The sequence below is a fragment of the Pseudophryne corroboree genome, chromosome 6, assembly GCF_028390025.1.
Source record: "Pseudophryne corroboree isolate aPseCor3 chromosome 6, aPseCor3.hap2, whole genome shotgun sequence".
NCBI classification, from domain to species: domain Eukaryota; kingdom Metazoa; phylum Chordata; class Amphibia; order Anura; family Myobatrachidae; genus Pseudophryne; species Pseudophryne corroboree.
In genome coordinates, this window is record NC_086449.1 from 340,976,542 (window position 1) to 340,999,156 (window position 22,615).

The following is a 22,615-nucleotide window of genomic DNA, read 5'->3' on the forward strand; positions in this document are numbered from 1 at the left end:
TGTACAACCTGTGATCTGAACCCAGTTAACAGTATGATAACAGCGGAGCCTCTGAAAAGATGGCTCACAACAATAATAACCCGATTTTTGTAACTATGTACAAGTATTGCAGATAATCCGCACTTGGGATGGGCGCCCAGCATCCACTACGGACTCCGAGAAATAGAATTATCGGTAAGTAAATTCTTATTTTCTCTATCGTCCTAGTGGATGCTGGGGTTCCTGAAAGGACCATGGGGATTATACCAAAGCTCCCAAACGGGCGGGAGAGTGCGGATGACTCTGCAGCACCGAATGAGAGAACTCCAGGTCCTCCTCAGCCAGGGTATCAAATTTGTAGAATTTAGCAAACGTGTTTGCCCCTGACCAAGTAGCTGCTCGGCAAAGTTGTAAAGCCGAGACCCCTCGGGCAGCCGCCCAAGATGAGCCCACTTTCCTTGTGGAATGGGCTTTTACTGATTTTGGCTGTGGCAATCCTGCCACAGAATGTGCAAGCTGAATTGTACTACAAATCCAACGAGCAATCGTCTGCTTAGAAGCAGGAGCACCCAGCTTGTTGGGTGCATACAGGATAAACAGCGAGTCAGATTTTCTGACTCCAGCCGTCCTGGAAACATATATTTTCAAGGCCCTGACAACGTCAAGCAACTTAGAGTCCTCTAAGTCCCTGGTAGCCGCAGGTACCACAATAGGTTGGTTCATGTGAAATGCAGAAACCACCTTAGGTAGAAATTGAGGACGAGTCCTCAATTCCGCCCTGTCAGAATGAAAAATTAAGTAAGGGCTTTTATATGATAAAGCCGCCAATTCTGACACACGCCTGGCTGAAGCCAAGGCTAACAGCATCGACACCTTCCATGTGAGATATTTTAAGTCCACAGTGGAAAGTGGTTCAAACCAATGTGACTTTAGAAAACTCAACACCACATTGAGATCCCAAGGTGCCACTGGAGGCACAAAAGGAGGCTGTATGTGCAGGACCCCTTTTACAAATGTCTGAACTTCAGGTACTGAAGCCAGTTCTTTCTGGAAGAAAATCGACAGGGCCGAAATTTGAACCTTAATGGACCCTAATTTTAGGCCCATAGACAGTCCTGTTTGCAGGAAATGAAGGAAACGACCCAGTTGAAATTCCTCTGTAGGGGCCTTCTTGGCCTCACACCACGCAACATATTTACGCCAAATGCGGTGATAATGTTTTGCGGTTACGTCCTTCCTGGCTTTGACCAGAGTAGGGATGACTTCTTCTGGAATGCCTTTTTCCCTCAGGATCCGGCGTTCAACCGCCATGCCGTCAAACGCAGCCGCGGTAAGTCTTGGAACAGACAAGGCTCCTGCAGTAGCAGGTCCTTTTTTAGAGGTAGAGGCCACGGTTCGTCCGTGAGCATCTCTTGAAGTTCCGGGTACCAAGTCCGTCTTGGTCAATCCGGAACCACGAGTATAGTTCTTACTCCTCTCCTTCTTATGATTCTCAGTACTTTTGGTATGAGAGGCAGAGGAGGGAACACATACACTGACTGGTACACCCACGGCGTTACCAGAGCGTCCACTGCTATTGCCTGAGGGTCCCTTGACCTGGCGCAATATCTGTCCAGTTTTTTGTTGAGGCGGGACGCCATCATGTCCACCTTTGGTTTTTCCCAACGGTTTACAATCAGGTGGAAGACTTCTGGGTGAAGTCCCCACTCTCCCGGGTGAAGGTCGTGTCTGCTGAGGAAGTCTGCTTCCCAGTTGTCCACTCCCGGAATGAATACTGCTGACAGTGCTATCACATGATTTTCCGCCCAGCGAAGAATCCTTGCAGCTTCTGCCATTGCCCTCCTGCTTCTCGTGCCGCCCTGTCTGTTTACGTGGGCGACTGACGTGATGTTGTCCGATTGGATCAACACCGCCTGACCCTGAAGCAGAGGTTTTGCTTGACTTAGGGCATTGTAAATGGCCCTTAGTTCCAGAATGTTTATATGAAGAGACGTTTCCAGGCTTGACCACAGGCCCTGGAAATTCCTTCCCTGTGTGACTGCTCCCCAGCCTCTCAGGCTGACATCCGTGGTTACCAGGATCCAATCCTGAATGCCAAATCTGCGGCCCTCTAGTAGATGAGCACTCTGCAGCCACCACAGGAGAGACACCCTTGTCCTTGGCGACAGGGTTATCCGCTGATGCATCTGCAGATGCGATCCGGACCATTTGTCCAGTAGATCCCACTGAAATGTTCTTGCATGGAATCTTCCGAATGGAATCGCTTCGTAAGAAGCCACCATTTTCCCCAGGACCCTCGTGCACTGATGCACTGAGACCTGTCCTGGTTTTAGGAGGTTCCTGACTAGCTCGGATAACTCCCTGGCCTTCTCCTCCGGGAGAAACACCTTCTTCTGGACTGTGTCCAGAATCATTCCTAGGAACAGTAGACGTGTCGTTGGAATCAGCTGCGATTTTGGAATATTTAGAATCCACCCGTGCTAACGTAACACTACCTGAGATAGTGCTACTCCGACTTCTAACTGTTCCCTGGATCTTGCCCTTATCAGGAGATCGTCCAAGTAAGGGATAATTAAAATGTCTTTTCTTCTTAGAAGAATCATCATTTCGGCCATTACCTTGGTAAAGACCCGAGGTGCCGTGGACAATCCAAACGGCAGCGTCTGAAACTGATAATGACAGTTTTGTACTACAAACCTGAGGTACCCTTGGTGAGAAGGGTATATCGGGACATGGAGATAAGCATCCTTGATGTCCAGAGACACCATATAGTCCCCTTCTTCCAGGTTTGCTATCACTGCTCTGAGTGACTCCATCTTGAATTTGAACCTTTTTATGTAAGTGTTCAAGGATTTCAGATTTAAAATTGGTCTCACCGAGCCGTCCGGCTTCGGTACCACAAACAGCGTGGAATAATACCCCTTTCCTTGTTGCAGGAGGGGTACCTTGATTATCACCTGCTGGGAATACAGCTTGTGAATGGCTGCCAAAACTGCCTCCCTGTCGGAGGGAGACTTTGGTAAAGCAGACTTCAGGAAACGACGAGGGGGAAACGCCTCGAATTCCAGTTTGTACCCCTGCGATACTACCTGTAGAATCCAGGGATCCACTTGCGAGTGAGCCCACTGCGCGTTGAAATTCTTGAGACGGGCCCCCACCATATCTGAGTCTGCTTGTAAAGCCCCAGCGTCATGCTGAAGACTTGGCAGAAGCAGGGGAGGGCTTCTGCTCCTGTGAAGCGGCTGCATGGTGCAGTCTTTTTCCTCTTCCTCTGCCCCGGGGCAGAAAAGAGTGGCCTTTTGCTCGCTTGTACTTATGGGAACGAAAGGACTGAGTTTGAAAAGACGGTGTCTTTTTCTGCTGATGTGGAGTGACCTGGGGTAAAAAGGTGGATTTTCCAGCCGTTGCCGTGGCCACCAGGTCCGATAGACCAGCCCCAAATAACTCCTCCCCTTTATACGGCAATACTTCCATGTGCCGTTTGGAATCCGCATCCCCTGACCACTGTCGCGTCCATAACGCTCTTCTGGCAGAGATGGACATAGCACTTATTCTTGATGCCAGGGTGCAAATATCCCTCTGTGCATCACGCATATATAGTAGTGCATCCTTTAAATGTTCTATAGTTAACAAAATATTGTCCCTATCCAGGGTATCAATATTCTCGGTCAGGGAATCCGACCATGCGACTCCAGCACTGCACATCCAGGCTGAGGCGATTGCTGGTCGCAGTATAACACCAGTATGTGTGTATATACTTTTTAGGATATTTTCCAGCCTTCTATCAGCTGGTTCTTTGAGGGTAGCCGTATCAGGAGACGGTAACGCTACTTGTTTTGATAAACGTGTGAGCGCCTTATCTACCCTAGGGGGTGTTTCCCAACGCGCCCTAACCTCTGGCGGGAAAGGATATAATGCTAATAATTTTTTAGAAATTAGCTGTTTTTTATCGGGGGAAACCCACGCTTTTTCACACACCTCATTTATTTCCTCTGACTCAGGAAAAAATATTGGTAGTTTTTTCTCTCCCCACATAATACCCTTCTTTGTGGTACTTGTAGTGTCAGAAAGGTTCAATGCCTCTTTCATTGCCGTGATCATGTAACGTGTGGCCCTACTGGACATTACGTTTGTCTCGTCACCGTCGACACTAGACTCAGTATCTGTGTCAGGGTCTGTGTCGACCCACTGAGGTAACGGGCGTTTTAGCGCCCCTGACGGTGTCTGAGACGCCTGGACAGGCACTAATTGATTTGCCGGCTGTCTCATGTCGTCAACAGTTTTCTGCAAATTGCTGACATTATCACTTAATTGTTTAAATACAATCATCCAGTCAGGTGTCGACTCCCTAGGGGGTGACATCACCAACACAGGCAACTGCTCCGCCTCCACATAATTTTCCTCCTCATACATGTCGACACACGCGTACCGACACACAGCACACCCACCGGGAATGCTCTGATAGAGGACAGGACCCCACTTAGCCCTTTGGAGAGACAGAGGGAGAGTCTGCCAGCACACACCCAGCGCTATATATATATATATACAGGGATAACCTTATATAAGTGTTATTCCCTTATAGCTGCTGTTATTATCGTTATTTGCTGCCAAAAATGCCCCCCCTTCTCTTTTTTACCCTGATTCTGAAGCAGGACTGCAGGGGAGAGTCAGGGAGCCGTCCTTCCAGCGGAGCTGTGAGGGAAAATGGCGCTTGTGTGCTGAGGAGATAGGCTCCGCCCCTTCACGACGTCCTTATCTCCCGCTTTTCTGTGTAAAATGGCAGGGGATTAAAATACATCCATATAGCCCAGGAGCTATATGTGATGTATTCTGTTTTGCCACCTAAGGTATTCCGTTATATTGCGTCTCAGGGCGCTCCCCCCCCAGCGCCCTGCACCCTCAGTGACCGGAGTGTGAAGTGTGCTGAGAGCAATGGCGCACAGCTGCGGTGCTGTGCGCTACCTTAGTCTGAAGACAGGATGTCTTCTGCCGCCGATTTCACCGGACCTCTTCGTCTCTTCTGGCTCTGTAAGGGGGACGGCGGCGCGGCTCCGGTGACCCATCCAGGCTGAACCTGTGATCGTCCCTCTGGAGCTAGTGTCCAGTAGCCTAAGAAACCCGATCCACTCTGCACTCAGGTGAGTCCGTTTCTTCTCCCCTTAGTCCCACGATGCAGTGAGCCTGTTGCCAGCAGGACTCACTGAAAATAAAAAAAACCTAACTAAACTTTTATTCTAAGCAGCTCAGGAGAGCCACCTAGATTGCACCCTTCTCGGCCGGGCACAAAAATCTAACTGAGGCTTGGAGGAGGGTCATGGGGGGAGGAGCCAGTGCACACCACCTGATCCTAAAGCTTTACTTTTTGTGCCCTGTCTCCTGCGGAGCCGCTATTCCCCATGGTCCTTTCAGGAACCCCAGCATCCACTAGGACGATAGAGAAAAGGGATATTAGAAACCCAATTTTTCAGGTGGCAGCTGTTAAAATGAATGTAATTATTACTATCAACCTTTTTAATGTAAGTGTATGTATTAATGTTATCCCCTGGAGTCCATTCACTAGTATCTAGCACCAAATCTAAATATTCAATTTTCTTGCTTTGAAAGTTGGAGGTAAATTTAAGATTATATTGGTTAACATTAATGTATTGCATGAAAGAATTAAAATCATCCTGAGTTCCCTTCCAAACGACCAATATGTCATCTATAAATCTATTATATTGAACAATCTTTTCCAGAAAAGGGTTATCCTTATAAATAACTTCAGACTCCCACTTGCCCAAATACAAGTTGGCGAAGCTCGGCGCATATGGAGTACCCATCGCACAGCCACGTTGTTGGTTGTAGAACTGACCCTCAAATAAAAAATAGTTATTTTTTAAAACATAATCAATACAGGATAAAATAAATTCTCTCATAGTCTCTCCCATCTCATTGTCGCCTCTTAGAAAGTAATCAATGGCTTCTACACCCTCTTTATGTGGTATTCTGGTGTACAGTGATTCCACATCCACTGTACACCAGCTATACCCTGGATCCCAATCCAGTTTACTTAAAATATCTAATATATGTGTAGAGTCCTTTACAAATGACTTCAAGGTAGGTACATATTTCTTAATAAAAATATCAACATATTGAGACATTTTCGCTGTTGCCGAGTCTATACCAGCTATTATAGGACGTCCTGGTGGTTTATCAAGACGTTCTTAGTGATGTAACCACTTATGAAAAACTCCCCACTGATCCCAGTGAAAGGGTTGTAGAAGGAATTTGCGCTCTTTTAGAAGAAGGTTTTAAGAAAGAATGTATTACGCGAGATGAGATAAAATTTGTATTGAATCAACATCCAAAAATAGCCATATTTTATTGGCTGCCGAAAATACATAAACGTCTTGATAAACCACCAGGACGTCCTATAATAGCTGGTATAGACTCGGCAACAGCGAAAATGTCTCAATATGTTGATATTTTTATTAAGAAATATGTACCTACCTTGAAGTCATTTGTAAAGGACTCTACACATATATTAGATATTTTAAGTAAACTGGATTGGGATCCAGGGTATAGCTGGTGTACAGTGGATGTGGAATCACTGTACACCAGCATACCACATAAAGAGGGTGTAGAAGCCATTGATTACTTTCTAAGAGGCGACAATGAGATGGGAGAGACTATGAGAGAATTTATTTTATCCTGTATTGATTATGTTTTAAAAAATAACTATTTTTTATTTGGGGTCAGTTCTACAACCAACAACGTGGCTGTGCGATGGGTAATCCATATGCGCCGAGCTTCGCCAACTTGTATTTGGGCAAGTGGGAGTCTGAAGTTATTTATAAGGATAACCCTTTTCTGGAAAAGATTGTTCAATATAATAGATTTATAGATGACATATTGGTCGTTTGGAAGGGAACTCAGGATGATTTTAATTCTTTCATGCAACACATTAATGTTAACCAATATAATCTTAAATTTACCTCCAACTTTCAAAGCAAGAAAATTGAATATTTAGATTTGGTGCTAGATACTAGTGAATGGACTCCAGGGGATAACATTAATACATACACTTACATTAAAAAGGTTGATAGTAATAATTACATTCATTTTAACAGCTGCCACCTGAAAAATTGGGTTTCTAATATCCCTTATTCCCAATTCTTGCGGATAAAAAGAAATTGTACGGATACGGCAATGTATGAAAAACAAGCAGAATTGTATGTGGAGCGTTTTAAGGAGAAGAAATATCCTCTGAAAGTAATTAACAAATGTAAAGTGAAAGCAGATAAATTAGTAAGGAGTGATTTGTTAATGTATAAGGAGAAGAATAAGAATGATAAACCATTTATTCCATTCGTCACTGGTTTTAATATTCAAAGTAGACAAATAAAAGAAATTCTTAATAAACATTGGGACGTTTTAGAACTTGACCCAATCCTTAAAGGGGCTCTTCCAAATAAACCACAAGTTATTTTTAAACGAGCAAAAACCCTCAAAAATATTTTGGCTCCGAGTAACCTTCCCGATATTAAAGATGAATTATGGTTGAAAAATACTAACGGATGTTTCCCGTGTAATCACTGTAAAGTTTGCCCATTCGTTAGCAAAGAGAGGAAAAAAGTTTGGAATAGGGATCAGACTAAATATTGGGATATTAAGGGGTTAATAAATTGTCAAACCACGTTCGTTATATACCTGCTTGAGTGCCAATGTGGGGCTAGGTATGTTGGGAAGACTAAACGCCAACTTAAAATAAGAATACTAGAACACATGAGGAGTATAACTAATAAATTGGTTAATCATTCGGTTCCTAAACATTTTGTTTCTTGTAATGGAGGGTTATTGTGTAATAATTTTAGTTTTAAAGCTATTGAACATATTATTCCAGATCCTAGAGGGGGTGATATTTTAAAGAAATTGAGTAAGAGAGAGACATATTGGATACATACGCTAAAAACACTGAGTCCAGATGGTTTAAATGAAACATATGATATCATACCCTTTTTGCATTAGATTGGTATGGGGATGGTTTACTTTGGAGGGCATTGATGTCGATCCATTGGATCCTTTGCTCTGCTTATTAGTGATCTGTCTCTATATTAATTCTTTGCGATATTCTTGATATCTTTATAAAATATATTTTATATATTATTGTTTATATAACGTATGTTTTTCATATCTGTGTCTCACTTTTGTTCGTTTGTGTCTCCCTTTATCTATTTCTCTTTTAGGAATATATTTACTATTTTTTATGATCCGTGTAGCTGTGGAAAAATATATATATATATTTTTTCTTTTTAAACAAATGTATTAAATTCATTCTTTCCCCCTGTATGTAGGGGTTATTGTGTCTAATTGTAATATATGCCACCTGTGCCTAATTAATGGCTTAATACGTTTTTATTGTATTTAAATATATAGTTCAAGAAAGTGTTGTTTTTCGTTTTAAAACACAATGTATTAATTTGTGCAAAACTTTGTAATGATATACTATGTATTATTTGAATTTTTAAACTTCATAGTGTAAATTGTTTTATATCCGTCCTATGTATGATTAACGGTTAATTAGTATCGTGTGTATAAATACGGGATTAGATCTTCAGTAGCAACACCCCCTGACGAAGACCTTGATGGTTGAAACGCGTTGGCGTGACAACGACTGAGTGGACGTGCTGACGTCCTGTATGCTGTCCTGAATTTATACGCATTTACCGGAGAGCGGTGAGCGGTGAATTGCCGGCGGGAGGTCTCCTTATCGGATGTGATCCGGAGACACCGAGGGGGACTGACTGAGCCGTTTATACGAAACTGATATGTATGTATCTATGTACTACAATTAAAGTAACTGTTGAAGCACTTTACTTATACTCCGCGCCCCTCATTTGTTTTTCTGCATGTAATCCATTGAGCCCGTGGTACGGCTCACATCTTGAGGAGGCTGCAGAGGATTTGTTGTGTCCAGTGAGGATTTCTTCAGGAGCATCTAATTAACTCTGATACAGACTTGGACTGGGTGGATCAGCGCATATACTTTTTATCTATATATATATATATATATATATATATATATATATATATAGAGAGAGAGAGAGAGAGAGAGAGAGAGAGATGTTACGAGTGGTGCCTGTTCTCCACAGTCTTACAATATATGCGGAGAATGAGCCCCACTCATCCACCGCAAGGATGTTAATTGGGCTATTAAAAATTTGGTACAGCAAAGCTCCAACATCCAACAGTAAAGAAACCTATGTTCATCCCTTCATGGCTATAGCTGTTCTGCAGTCCAGTAGCCAAACACATTTACAGTGCCTTGCTAAAGTATTCACCTCCTTGGCTTTTTACCTATTTTTTACATTACAACCTGTAACTTATTTTTTTTTTTACTCTGAGTTTATGTGATGGATCTGCATAAAATAGTCTAAGTTAGTGAAGTAAAATGAGAAAATTTTATATAAAGAAGAATTTTTTTAAATAAAAATTAGAAAATTGGCACGTGCGTATGTATTCACTCCCTTTGCTATGAAGCCCCTCAAAAGTTCTGGTGCAACCAATTACCTTCAGAAGTCACAATTAGTGAAATGAAGTCCACCTGTGTGCAATCTAAGTGTCACATGATTTGTCAGTACAAACACACCTTTTCTAAAAGGCCCCAGATGCTGCAACACCACTAAGCAAGAGGCATCACACCATGAAGACCAAGGAGCTCTCCAAACAAGTCAGGGACAAAGTTGTTGAGAAGTAAAAGTCAGGGTTGGGTTATAAAAAAATATCCAAATCTTTGATGATTCCCCTGAGCACCATCAAATCCATCATATTTAAATGGAAAGAACATGGTACCACAACAAACCTGCCAAAAGAGGGCTGGCCACCAAAACTCACAGACCGGGTAAGAAGGGCATTAATCAGAGAGGTAGCACAGAGACCAAAAGTAACCCTGAAGGAGCTGCAGGGTTCCACAGCAGAGACTGGTGTATCTGTGCATGTGACCACAATAAACCGTACACTCCATAGAGCTGGGCTTTATGGAAGAGTGGCCAGAAAAAAGCCATTACTTAGTGTTAAAAATAAGAAGGCACGTTTTGAGTTTGCCAAAAGACACGTGGATGACTCCCCAAATGTATGGAGGAAGGTGCTCTGGTCAAATGAGACCAAAACTGAACTTTTCGGCCACCAAGGAAAACGCTATGTCTGGCGCAAACCCAACACATCCCATCACCCCAAGAACACCATGCCCACAGTGAAACATGGTGGTGGCAGCATCATGCTGTGGGGATGTTTTATCAGCAGCAGGGACTGATGGATGGTGCTAAATACAGGAATATTCTTGAGCAAAACCTGTTCCAGTCTGCCTGTGATTTGAGACTGGGATGGAGGTTCACCTTCCAGCAGGACAATGATCCGAAGCATACTGCTAAAACAATACTCAACTGGTTTAATGGGAAACATTTAAATGTGTTGGAATGGCCTAGTCAAAGCCCACTTGAAGATTGCTGTTCAGAAGCGGAAACGTGAACATGAAGGAGCTGGAGCAGATTTGCATTGAGGAATGGGCAAAAATCCCAGTGGCAAGTTGTGGCAAGCTCAGAGACTTATCAAAAGCGACTTGTAGCTGTAATTGCCGCAAAAGGTGGCTCTACAAAGTACTGACTTTAGGGAGGTGAATAGTTATGCACGCTGAAGTTTTCTGTTATTTTGTCCTATTTGTTGTTTGCTTCACAATAAAATAAAAAAATATCATCTTCACAAAGTTGTAGGCATGTTCTGTGAATGAAATGATGCAAACTATCAAACAATCCATTTTAATTCCAGGTTGTGAGGCAACAAAATATGAAAAAGGCAAAGGGGAGTGAATACTTTAGCAAGGCACTGTATGTCATAGGTGACTTTCTTTCAGTAGCCCATTAACAGATATATTTTTGTAATTTAGGGGTAATTTGATTAAAAAAAAGAATATTTAATAAAAAAATAAAAAAAATTGTCCCTAATCCTCCTAGTTTATTACCACCAACTACCAGTTTTCTATAGCATTAGGACACCAGATTTGTGTCCTTTGGCCCCTAAATCTTATGCGGTCATAGGGTGGTATTCAATTCTTTTCACCCCCTTCCACACCCGTTCTGTTTCTGCTGAGGGGCTTGGTATAATAATTTCAGCTCGCTATCCCTGGGGTAGGACAATGACCTGAAGCAGCTAAACCTGAGTACTGTGGGCGCGATATGCGCAATAACGGGGATCATAGTAGAAAGCAGATTGGGCGTGATATATCATTTGAATACCACACTATGTGAGAAAAACCTACAATCACTAATTAATAGGTCTTACCCAGGGATGAAAAACTGCATCCCCGGGACCAAAATTTGGGGAAGTGCCTGGTAATGCAGCTGTAGCGTCCAAGCCCCCATTCAGCTCTCTTCTGAGAATGTGTATGTCCAACATATACACAGAGAAGCCCTGACTAAGGCTACTTTGTTTGGGAGCAGAAAGGGGGCCTCAAGGGGAAATCATGGCATTACTGGGCCTGGAAGCAGCTAAAATGCTTGCCATTGTGAGAGGTCAGCCACTGGTCCTGCCTATTTTCAACATTATTAGATCTAATGCTAGCTAAATCTAGTAATATATACTTGGGCCAGTCAGTCTGTGAGTAAATAGTTCCCAGTCACACAATACAGACAGCCATTTACAATTAAAAACAGCCTTCATTCTATTTTTTCCAGCAAAGAATGAACCTAGTTTGCAGCATCAGAGGAAAATGGAGAACAATGATGGTGCAGGCATTAGGGCTTTACAGAGTTGCTCCAGCAGCAGTGGGGTTAGCAGGAGAGATATAGAATTGTAAGTGTGGAAATGTAATATTATACTATACACACATATATATATATATATATATATATATTTAAATAATATTTATTAAAGATTTGACAAAACATTTCTTTTGTCTTTAGAATTGTGTAACAGTAGCTGGTAAGAGCTCTCTGTTTTTTTCACAGAACAGCATTGTAGATGTATCTGATTTTATTAGCCTATGGTAGTGAGTACAGTGGGAGTGACATTACCTATTATATTATATTGCCAGAATCCACTTCATTTACAATGATTGACAAATCTGATCAATACGAGTGTAATAAAGTTTAGGACTCTTAGCAAAGTAACAACCAAATGTAAGCTACAAATATTTAGTGCTAGACTGCAAGGCAATTCCAGTAATCACATTACAAAATGGATCATTGCCACTCGCAGTATGAGAGTTCTGTATCAGAGAACAGTCCACTATTGCGAAGGATAGCCTAGAAACAGTGATACCCTAAACGTAGCGGTACATGCTAAGTGCAGCGCCAGGGAGTATGTATCAAGCAAAACTGAGCAAATGTCTTGAATGTTTCCTACATAAGCATCACTTTGAAATGACTACATAGTTTTTATTCCATACAACCTCCACCCCAAGACTTTGAGGTTTTGTACAAGATTTTCATTTTTATATCTGCGAGTATAGCCATGTTATGATACAGCAGGCCTTACTTATATCAAGGAACATAAATCATGTTTCCATCACAATATGGAAAGGGCAGCATAAAGCAGCATAGAAAAGGCTTGAGAAAGAATTTGATTGAATAAAAAAGTGTATTGAAATCCAATACCAAATAATAATCATGATATTATAAAAAAAAAGTCACGATAAAAAGATACATTCTAAACACTACAGAGAAAGCAATAAAAAAAACAATGCATTTTCTGTACAGAAAAGACTGGGTGTGGTGGAGAATAGGACAATATACAGGAGGAAGTGTGGGTGGGGATGGTGGAGTCCATTTACAAGTACAAGGAAGTCACACGAGATGGAAGAAAGTCTGACATGTGAAAGTGCTGAAGATCAGCTTTGTTAAAAGGCGGCTGCCATTTTCGCCTCTCCATGAAGCCACCAATTATCATGTACAACACAGGGCTTCTCCGTGGCAGCTAATAAGGGAACCGTTTTGTCTCGTCCGCTCACGTAGCATTATATTATGTACTGTACAGATCCTGGGCCTCCCAACTAGATGCAGCAGCTGACTACAATTTCCCTCTTTATTTTGAGAGCATTATTAATGGACGGAGACGTTGAAGGACCATCTGGCCAAACTTTGGGAGTGGTGGGGAAGTAACACTGTTTGAAGTCTCACAGAGGCTGGAGGGGGAGTTGCTGCCACCTGATGTGCTTCGCAGCCTGAAAACACTGCACAGAAAGCAACCATCCTTTTGTTGTCCTGCTGGCCACAAGGTGAGGCATAACACTGAGCCACAGCAACAGGGTGAAGATCCATCAGGGTAAAAAATGAAAACAATGGCAATACACAATATTCCTCCATGGATTACATAAAATTCCTCTTCTGTTTCAATATAAACCCCCCAAAAATATTATAAATCAGAGGAAATTATAAGGTACAGAAAACCAGGCCCCAGCCCTTGATGGTTGCCTCAGCATACACAGTCTGGGCTCCAAACTTGCTTCTTGTCTGTATATTATGGGTGTGGTGCAAAGACCCTTGGGGGGCTGTATTGCCCCTGTGCACACAGTGTCAAGTCCGCCTCTGGTATGGGTATGTGTTCTATCATGCTGTGGTTATGGCATTCAGATCCTTCATCAGGCCTTCAAGGTGAGCCATCTCCTTGCTTAGCTCATCTGGTTCATAGCTCTGTAAAAAAAATAAAAAAGATGTCACTGGACAGCAGAATAGCTTCGGACACAAATCACTACAATATATGCTGGCATCACAACTAGTAGGCATGGGGAATAAGTTAGATAATGCTGTACTTGCCAACTTTTGGGAACTCTTTTCTGGAAGTTTAGGGAGGGTAGGTCCAAGTGGCAAATGCAGGGGATATAGCAATGCATATTATCATGGTCCCTCCTCCCAGGAAGAATGTGATTTATTTGATCATGCCTTGTGGGGTGGGGCCATTATCCCACACATTACATTACTGTATCTCCTGAGAGAAAGCTCTCGGCTATTCCGTGGTAGTAGGCAAGTATGGACCATGTGTATGCTATATATATATATATATATATATATATATATATATATATATATATATATATATATATATCAGCAATCAGGCGGCACTCACGGCGGAACAAAAGAAACAGACGCCTTGCAGAGCTGTCAGCTCTGCAAGGCGTCTGTTTCTTTTGTTCCGCCGTGAGTGCCGCCTGATTGCTGTTATACATTTGGAAAGGGCTCCGTCCTGTTTCCTTCTGGAGGGCACCGGCAGTATTAGTCATTTCAGTTGTTAACGGAGTGCCGCCTGACATGCTGGATTTTATATATATATATATATATATATATATATATATATATATATATATATATATATATAATCTTAGCAATGTATACTGTACTGTAGAGGTTCTAGAGGATTCTACACTTTGTAAACTGAACACTCATTGCCATGACCAAATGCACGCTAATATAAACTGTTAAAAAAAAGTAAATTGCTAATGAAGGTTGGATACAATGCTTTACTTTAAACGACATATTCCTATCTGTACAGCCATGCTTTCTTTACACACATTTGCAGAGAACAGCAGAAAGAAAAGTGAGTAGCCCACACATACAGTATGTAAACTACACATACTTCAGTGATATCTCAATGCTTGTTGGCATCATTATAATAAAAAAAAACACCACATACAAAAAAAAAAAAAAGAAGATAGATAAGGAATCAATTGAATTCCGGGTGCACTAATTCCCTGCTGATTTTTCACACAAAACCAAATTTTATTGTAATCTTTATTGAAAGGTAGGTATCAATATCCGTATAGTATCAATTGCTTAAAGTGGCTAAATTTAATCTATACCCTGTATAAGGGCTCATTCAGAGCGAAGTATAAAAGTTAGAGAAAAGAATAATGTGAAACGAAAAAACACAAAATAAAGTAAAATAAAGAATTGATAAAAACAATACTATATATTGTCTTTATTCATCCTAATATATTGCAGCTTTTCTATAAATTATACAGAGTCCTTGTGTTACTACAGTATATTGAGTGCACATTTATGCAGTCTTATAAATGCAGTTGTAATTACTATTGCTTTATATAATTATTGTTTCTATTAGACGCAAAGATATTATTCCTGCATCCTCTATTTAGAAGGGCGTCTCATTTGCAACATGAAAGAAATACAAGTGTGATCAACCATGTACGTCACACTGGCCAGTGTGTATTTGATACATACAGCGCACCCGGAAAGTATTCACAGCGCTTCACTTTTTTCACATTTTGTTATGTTACAGCCTTATTCCAAAATGGAATAAATTCACTTTTTCCCTCAAAATTCTACATACAATACCCCATAATGACAATGCGAAGAAAAGTATTTTTTTTGTGATTTTTGCAAATTTATTAAAAAATTAAAAAAAACTAAGAAATCACATGTACATAAGTATTCACAGCCTTTGCCATGAAGCTCAAAATTGAGCTCAGGTGCATCCTGTTTCTGCCCAAAGATAGATGTGCCAAGCTTGTGGCATCATATTCAAAAATACTTGAGGCTGTAATTGCTGCCAAAGGTGCATCAACAAAGTATTGAGGAAAGGCTGTGAATACTTATGTAAATGTGATTTCTTAAGTTTTTTTAATTAAAAAAAAAATAGCAAAAATGTCAAACACTTTGTTCACGTTGTCATTATGGGGTATTGTGTGTAGCATTCTGAGGGAAAACTGAATTTATTCCAGTTTGGACTAAGGCTGTTAAATAACAAAATGTGGAAAAAGTGAAGTGCTGTGAATACTTTCCGGATGCACTGTAAATTCAATATTTGCTATTACCTTCAAATGGTTATATCTATTTGTATCAATATATAATGTCTCATTGTATATAATGCATTAACTTAGAAATTTACTTGGCCTTGATTGTAATCTGCACTGCTCACTTAATAATAATAATTTATACACTATAATTACGGGAGGCAGTCATGAGACCACCTGTCGGGATCCCAGCGGTCACAATGCCGTCACCAGAATCCCGACAGGCGGTGAAATACTTTTTACCGGCGCCACAGGTTTTTCTCCCTCTGTGGGTGTCCACAACACCCATAGAGGTAGAATATAACCTGTGGTGAGTGCAGTGAGCCACCGTGTCTGCAGCGTGGTGAAAGCCCGCAAGAGGCTTTCTAGTGCTCGCCTCGCTTCCGGCATAATGGTGGCTGGAATCCCGCTTTTGTGATCATGGCAGCCGGGATCCCGGCCGCTGGTAAAAAGTATGTATTTCATAATTACTATAGCCTTGAGAAAGCTTACATACAGCGAAATGTGCATAGGCATCGCTGTATATTGTCAGTGAATCATGCTGTTATATTGTTCATATACTGAGTTCAACGTGCAAGAGACACCTATGACCACTTATTTATTAATGTGCTACGAGCAAAGATACAATATTTGATCTAGTGTGTGAAGGACTATGCATAGGAAATAATCTGTTTAATTAGGAATGCAGGGCAAACACAAATGTGATTAATAATGGGGACGTTTATATATAAATGTGAAAGTCCTCACCCACGGACTGACTCATCACTAGTTCTCTTACTTCCTGACATGTTAGGAAGCTGAAATGTAACATAGGTATTCTTCAGGTGGGACACAGGAAAACTACGTAATTACAATTTTAATAAACATCCCCTAAGGGGATGAAAAGGGGGTTGACATAATGGTGTCATCACCGATGCATGGCTTGCGTTGCATGAACGATAACATCCAAAAGGACAATCAGATCCAAATTTGGATTGCGCCTGCAGTAGGTAGAATTGAATAAACTACAAAAATGGTCTTGTCACTTTTTACCATATCTGCTACGGGTGGTCCTCGAGTCTTGAGGAAGTCCCAAGGCATTGTGGGACGAAACGCGTTGACGCTATTGGACATCCAGCAGTGCATTGATCCACCGGGATAAACCGAACTGGCTCTTGAAAGTATTCAAAGGGATTCTACAGCCGCGCTATTACAGCAAGTACCTCCCTATTGCCATTCCACCTGCTTGCTAAATTGTCTGCCGATCACAATCACGCTGCAGCACATTGACAAGCAGGCTAGCTGGGGGCTGCATCCACGAACACTCGGAGCCCATCACCCGGGGCGGTGACGGCCTCACCACCGGGAGAAGGAAGACGGCACTTAACCTCAGCAATAATAAATCTGTCAGTCCTTTGGCTCCCGTGCATCTACGGACACCCGTTACAGCACACCCGGGGCGGTGACAGCTTCACCACCGGGAAAGGAAGGACGATTCTAGTCACAACTGTGACAGCCACAGGCGGTAACTATTAAACTTGAAATTTACTCTGAACTAATCACTACAGCCGGGACGCCGGCACTTAAAGCCTTCTGTTAAGCCCGTGTGGATCTTGCAAAGGATCATAATCTGATACACATTGTCTTTATAAGGACACGTGGTATTTACTTAAATACAATATAGCAGGTTCATTTGAGCTGTTACTACGTTTACATATTTATAGTTCCTGGAATGCTTCTTAAGTAATAAATGACTGATGCTTGCATAGAAATTTTTTTTATATATATGTTTTATTTTTGATGGTGGAGTATTTGGCTTAAAATAAAAAGTATTTTATTGTTTATAAACAGTCTCCCAACCTCATTTCTGACAACTTCACAGCCTCTTCATTTCTGAATTTTACCTTTACTTTATTATATTATTTTTATTTTTAACAGCGCGATGTTTCCTAGATCCATATCGCTCCTCGGGTAACGCCAAGAGCCATGGATTAATATTTACTTACATTAAAACGTCTCAAATTTCCATCTCTACAGATTAATCAAATTTATAACACTCATTTATATTTACAAGTGTCAAAATCAGAAACTCCTGTGCGAAGAACGAGTAGAACGCCTAGTTAAAGGATATAATCAATATATTCCTTATATATTGTGACTGCTGAGACATTGTAGCAATGGTTGGAATATCCACAAAGCCTGTTCTATTATGTAGTTTAATTAAATTGGTAGGTACTGTACATCCTATTAATGTTGTGGTATCTTATTATTATCCTTTATTTATATGGCGCCACAAGGGTTCCGCAGCGCCCAATTACAGAGTACATATGCACATAATCAAAACAGGAAAACAGTGACTTACAGTTGAAGACAATATAGGACAAGTACAGGGCAACTAAGCATAACTACACCAGTAAACATAGAGAGGAGTTCCAGGTGGCCAAAAAACTGCGGGATCTGGGCAGTTGAGGATTATTAAAGTAAGAAAAGTATAAGCACATGAGGGAAGAGGGCCCTACTCGTGAGAGCTTACATTCTAAGGGGAGGGGTAGACAGACAGGGGTGACACAGATGGGGTACATAGAGAGCATGGAACAGAGGGTTAGGTTGAGATTTGGCTAGGTTTGGTAAAGAAATGGGTCTTAAGAGCCTGTTTGAAGTTTTGTAGAGAGGTGGAGAGTCTGAGGGGGAGAGGTAAAGAATTCCAGAGAAAGGGAGCAGCACGTGAAAAATCTTGGAGATAGGAGTGGTAGGAAGTAATCAGAAGACAGGAGAGTCGGCGTGCATTAGCAGAGCGAAGAGGACGGATGGGAGAGTAAAGGGAGATAAGGTCAGAGATGTAGATGGGAGAGGAGTGGGTGAGAGCTTTGTAAGTGAGTGTGAGAAGTTTGAATTGGATTCTGAAAGGGAAGGGTAGCCAGTGGAGGGCCTGTAGGAGAGGGTAGGTAGACGTAGTGCGTTTGGTGAGGAAGATGAGCCGGGCAGCAGTATTGAGGATAGATTGGAGTGGAGAGAGGTAATTGTCAGGGAGGCCAGTTAGGAGGAGATTACAGTAGTCCAGTCTGGAAATAATCAGTGAGTGAATAATGATCTTAGTGGCATCCTGGGTGAGAAAAGGTCTGATTCTAGAAATGTTTTTGAGATGAAAATGACAGGTTTGTGAGAGGTGCTGAATGTGTGGTTTGAAGGAGAGGGAGGAGTCAAGGATTACGCCAAGACAGCGTACTTGTTGGCTAGGGGAGATAGTCGTGCCATCAATGGATAATGAGATTGTGGGAGGTGAGGCTGTGCGGGAGGGTGGGAAGATGATCAGCTCAGTCTTAGACATGTTGAGTTTAAGAAAGCGCTGAGATATCCAGGAAGAGATAGCAGAAAGACAGTTTGAGGTCCGAGTGAGGAGAGCTGTGGAGAGATCAGGGGAGGAGAGGTAGATTTGAGTGTCATCAGCATAGAGGTGGTATTAGAAGTTAAAAGAACTAATGAGTTCACCTAAAGAGGACGTATAGAGAGAGAAAAGGAGAGGACCAAGAACAGAGCCTTGGGGGACACCAACAGTTAGTGGAAGTGGGGGGGAGGTAGCATCATGAGAGGAGACAGAGAAGGAACGATCAGAGAGGTAGGACAGCCAGGAGAGGGCAGTATCACGCAGACCAAGAGAGTGAAGGATTTGCAGAAGGAGAGGGTGGTCCACAGTGTCAAAAGCAGCAGAGAGGTCAAGAAGAATAAGCTGAGAGTAGTGGCCCTTAGATTTGGCTGCATGGAGGTCATTGCAGACTTTTGTGAGGGCAGTTTCAGTGGAGTGGAGAGGACGGAAACCAGACTGGAATGGGTCAAGCAGTGAGTGAGAGGAAAGAAAGGCAGTGAGGCGATTATAGACAATATGCTCAAGAAGTTTGGAGGCAAAGGGGAGGAGAGAGATGGGTCGATAGTTGGAGAGAGTGTTAGGATCAAGGGTAGGTTTTTTAAGAATAGGGGAGACAAGAGCATGCTTGAAGGCAGAGGGGACAGTGCCTGATGAAAGGGAGAGATTGAGAAGGTGGGCAAGATGGGAACAGGCAGAAGGAGAGAGGTAGCGGAGGAGGTGGGAGGGGATAGGGTCGAGCGGGGAGGTTGTGGGGGGGGGAGGAACGGATGAGGGCCATGACTTCCTCGCCAGATACATGGGAGAAAGATGTCAGAGTTGGTAAGAGGGAAGGGGAGGGGTGGCAAGGGATGGGTGGTGGCTGGTTGCTGGTCTGGTGGGATGTGATATCCTGACGTATGGAGTCAATCTTGGATGTGAAATAAATGGCAAAGTCAAGAGCAGACTACGTTGTATATATTATTACCCTGTTGCCTATAATCAAGGGACACAGGGCTTATCCACTATAATTAAATAGAAAACTCGTATTAAAGAACACATATTATAATACAACCTGAACTCGCTTGCGAATCAATATCCATTAAGCAACAACATACTTGAGCAGTGCAGATTGCAATCTAGTCCAAGCACATTTCTAAATGAATGCACTATAAACACTGAGATGTTGTATTTTGATACAAATAGATGTATCCATTTGAAGATAAACTCAATATTTGCCATTATATATCAAATACACACTTTCCAGTGTGAAGTACATGAATGATCACACTTGTATCCCTTTCATGTTGCAAATAAGACACCCTTCTAAGTAGGATGCAGGAATAATATCTTTGCGTTTAATAGTAACAATAATTACATAAATCAACAGTAACTACAACTGTATTTATATGAGTGAATAAAGGTGCACTAAACACAGTAACACAAGGACTCTGTATAATTTATAGAACAGCAGCAATATATTAGGAAGAATAAAGACAATATACAGCAATGTTTTTATCAATTCTTTATTTCACTTTATTTTTTTCGCATTATTCTTTTCTCTATTTACTTTTATACTTCACTCAATGAGCCCTTATACATGGTATAACTTAAATTCAGCCACTTGCAATTGATACTATATGGATATTGATACCTACCTTTTAATAAAGGTAAATAAACCAATAAAATGTGGTTTCATGTGAAAGATCAGTAGGGAATTAGTGCATCCGGATTTAAACGGATTAATTTTCTCTCTTTTTTTGTATATGGCATTATAATTAGAATCAGTGGGTAGCACTGGTAATAACGTATAGCGATATATAGCTTTCTGTACAGTTATTAGTATTTGATCTTTTATAGTATTCCCTTGTAACCTAAGACTTCCTTTATGTGGGAATTATCCTAGCTTGAAATAAAAAACTATACAACTCTATATAACACTATAATACTAATGGTGTTGTGAAGGATGTTTAACTAGGTTATAAAATGCCCTAATTTCTGCCCAATGGGTGTACTGATGGAATATGTTATAAACTGTATGTATATTTGTAGAATACATGAACAAACAAAAGGAGAAAAAAAAAAGCTTATGGAGTGCTGGAAAGATATTATAGAAGCATTCAAATCCCCATAGAGCTCAGTAAAACAAAAAAAAAAACAAAAATTTACTGATCCCACATAAGCCATGTGACTTTGAATATATATCGCACTTAAAACAGATCATCATTTCACTACAGTTTACACCATCTCCAAATAACAATTATTATTCAAAGCACAGGTGTATTAAGTCAGCATTATTACTACATAGGGGTGTATTCAATACCTGTCGGAAACTGCTGTCTTGTCGGAAAGACGGCAGTTTCCGCCAGGCTTAGGTCGGAAGGGGTGCAGACCTATTCAATGCTGGGCCATTTTTTCCGACAAGTCGGGAATTCCCGACTTGTCGGAAACCACGTGGATTGTCAGATTAGCCGCCGATCCACGTGTTTCGCGGCGAAATCCGACCGGTTCTGGCCCAGGTTCCGACAATGTCAATCCGCCTTTTTTTAAAGTCGGATTGACATTGTCAGAACCGGGAAGATGAGACGGGGTAGTTGCCTGTGTGGGGCCGGGGGCACCCCCCTTTCCCCCGATCGCTCACCGACTTTTGAAGGCAGCTTGCGGAGACTGATGCTGGCCTAGAGAGAGGGAGGCAGAGGCGTCAGTGTTGCACCCCGTGGCGCCCTGCATTACGGTGATCAGTGCTGGTGCGGGGGTGGAGAGGGCACAGGGAATGAACAGAGCGCCGGGGGGGATGGGGATCACGTATTTACCTGCCACGGGCACGATGTTCTGTCTCGCTGTGGTCCGCTCCCTCCTGGCGATCCGCGAGCTCTGCTGCATCTCTTCCGCCTGTTCCCCAATGTCCCCATCCGTGCTCGGCATCCGGGTTACCTGCGATGCCTCAGTCTGTGGGAGCTTCTGGAGATGTCCTCTTTGCGCGCTTCTTGGCGAGTAGCGCCCCTCTCGCTCACGGAAGCGGCCAAATCCGACAGTTGGATTTGGCCGTTCATTGAATACTGACCTGTCGGATCCTTTCAGTCGGAAAGGATCCGGCAGGTATTGAATATACCCCATACTGTATAACAACTGACTCACAAAAAAAGAAATAAAATGGAACACTTGATTTCAGTAGAACTAAGGTTATCCTAAGGAATATTTACGAAAATATGATTCTGCGCTAATACTTAATGAAACAGATAGTTGTTCTCTAGTACTTATACCACTCAGCGAGCTCCGGGTAGGTACAATGTATAACAAAAGGTAAAATGTCTGTCCAATACAGCATGCAAGAATCCGAAAGGTGAAAAGAAATAAAATATATATAACTCTTCTGTACAAAATACAAAAGGATTACCGTAGTCTTACTGAAATAAACTATTCCAATTGTGTTGCTGTTTCTGGATACAGTGTTTATCCAAAACGCCAACTGTTATACGCGGGAATAATGCTGATTTCTACACCTCTGCTTTGAATAATAACAATTGCTTAGTTAAAGA

General features: G+C 41.9%; 1 protein-coding gene across 12 annotated transcripts in view; it reads right to left on the reverse strand.

The window, feature by feature from the left end:
- Positions 1–12,572: 12,572 nt before the first annotated feature.
- The window catches only part of NEO1 (neogenin 1), a 243,252-nt gene continuing 233,209 nt past the window's right edge, over positions 12,573–22,615 (reverse strand). For all 12 annotated transcript variants that reach the window (XM_063926482.1, XM_063926474.1, XM_063926473.1 and 9 more), the window contains one exon: positions 12,573–13,643. In XM_063926482.1, the coding sequence (XP_063782552.1) occupies positions 13,560–13,643 (84 nt within the window). In that variant the 3' untranslated portion in view covers positions 12,573–13,559. The remainder of the gene's footprint in view (positions 13,644–22,615) is intronic.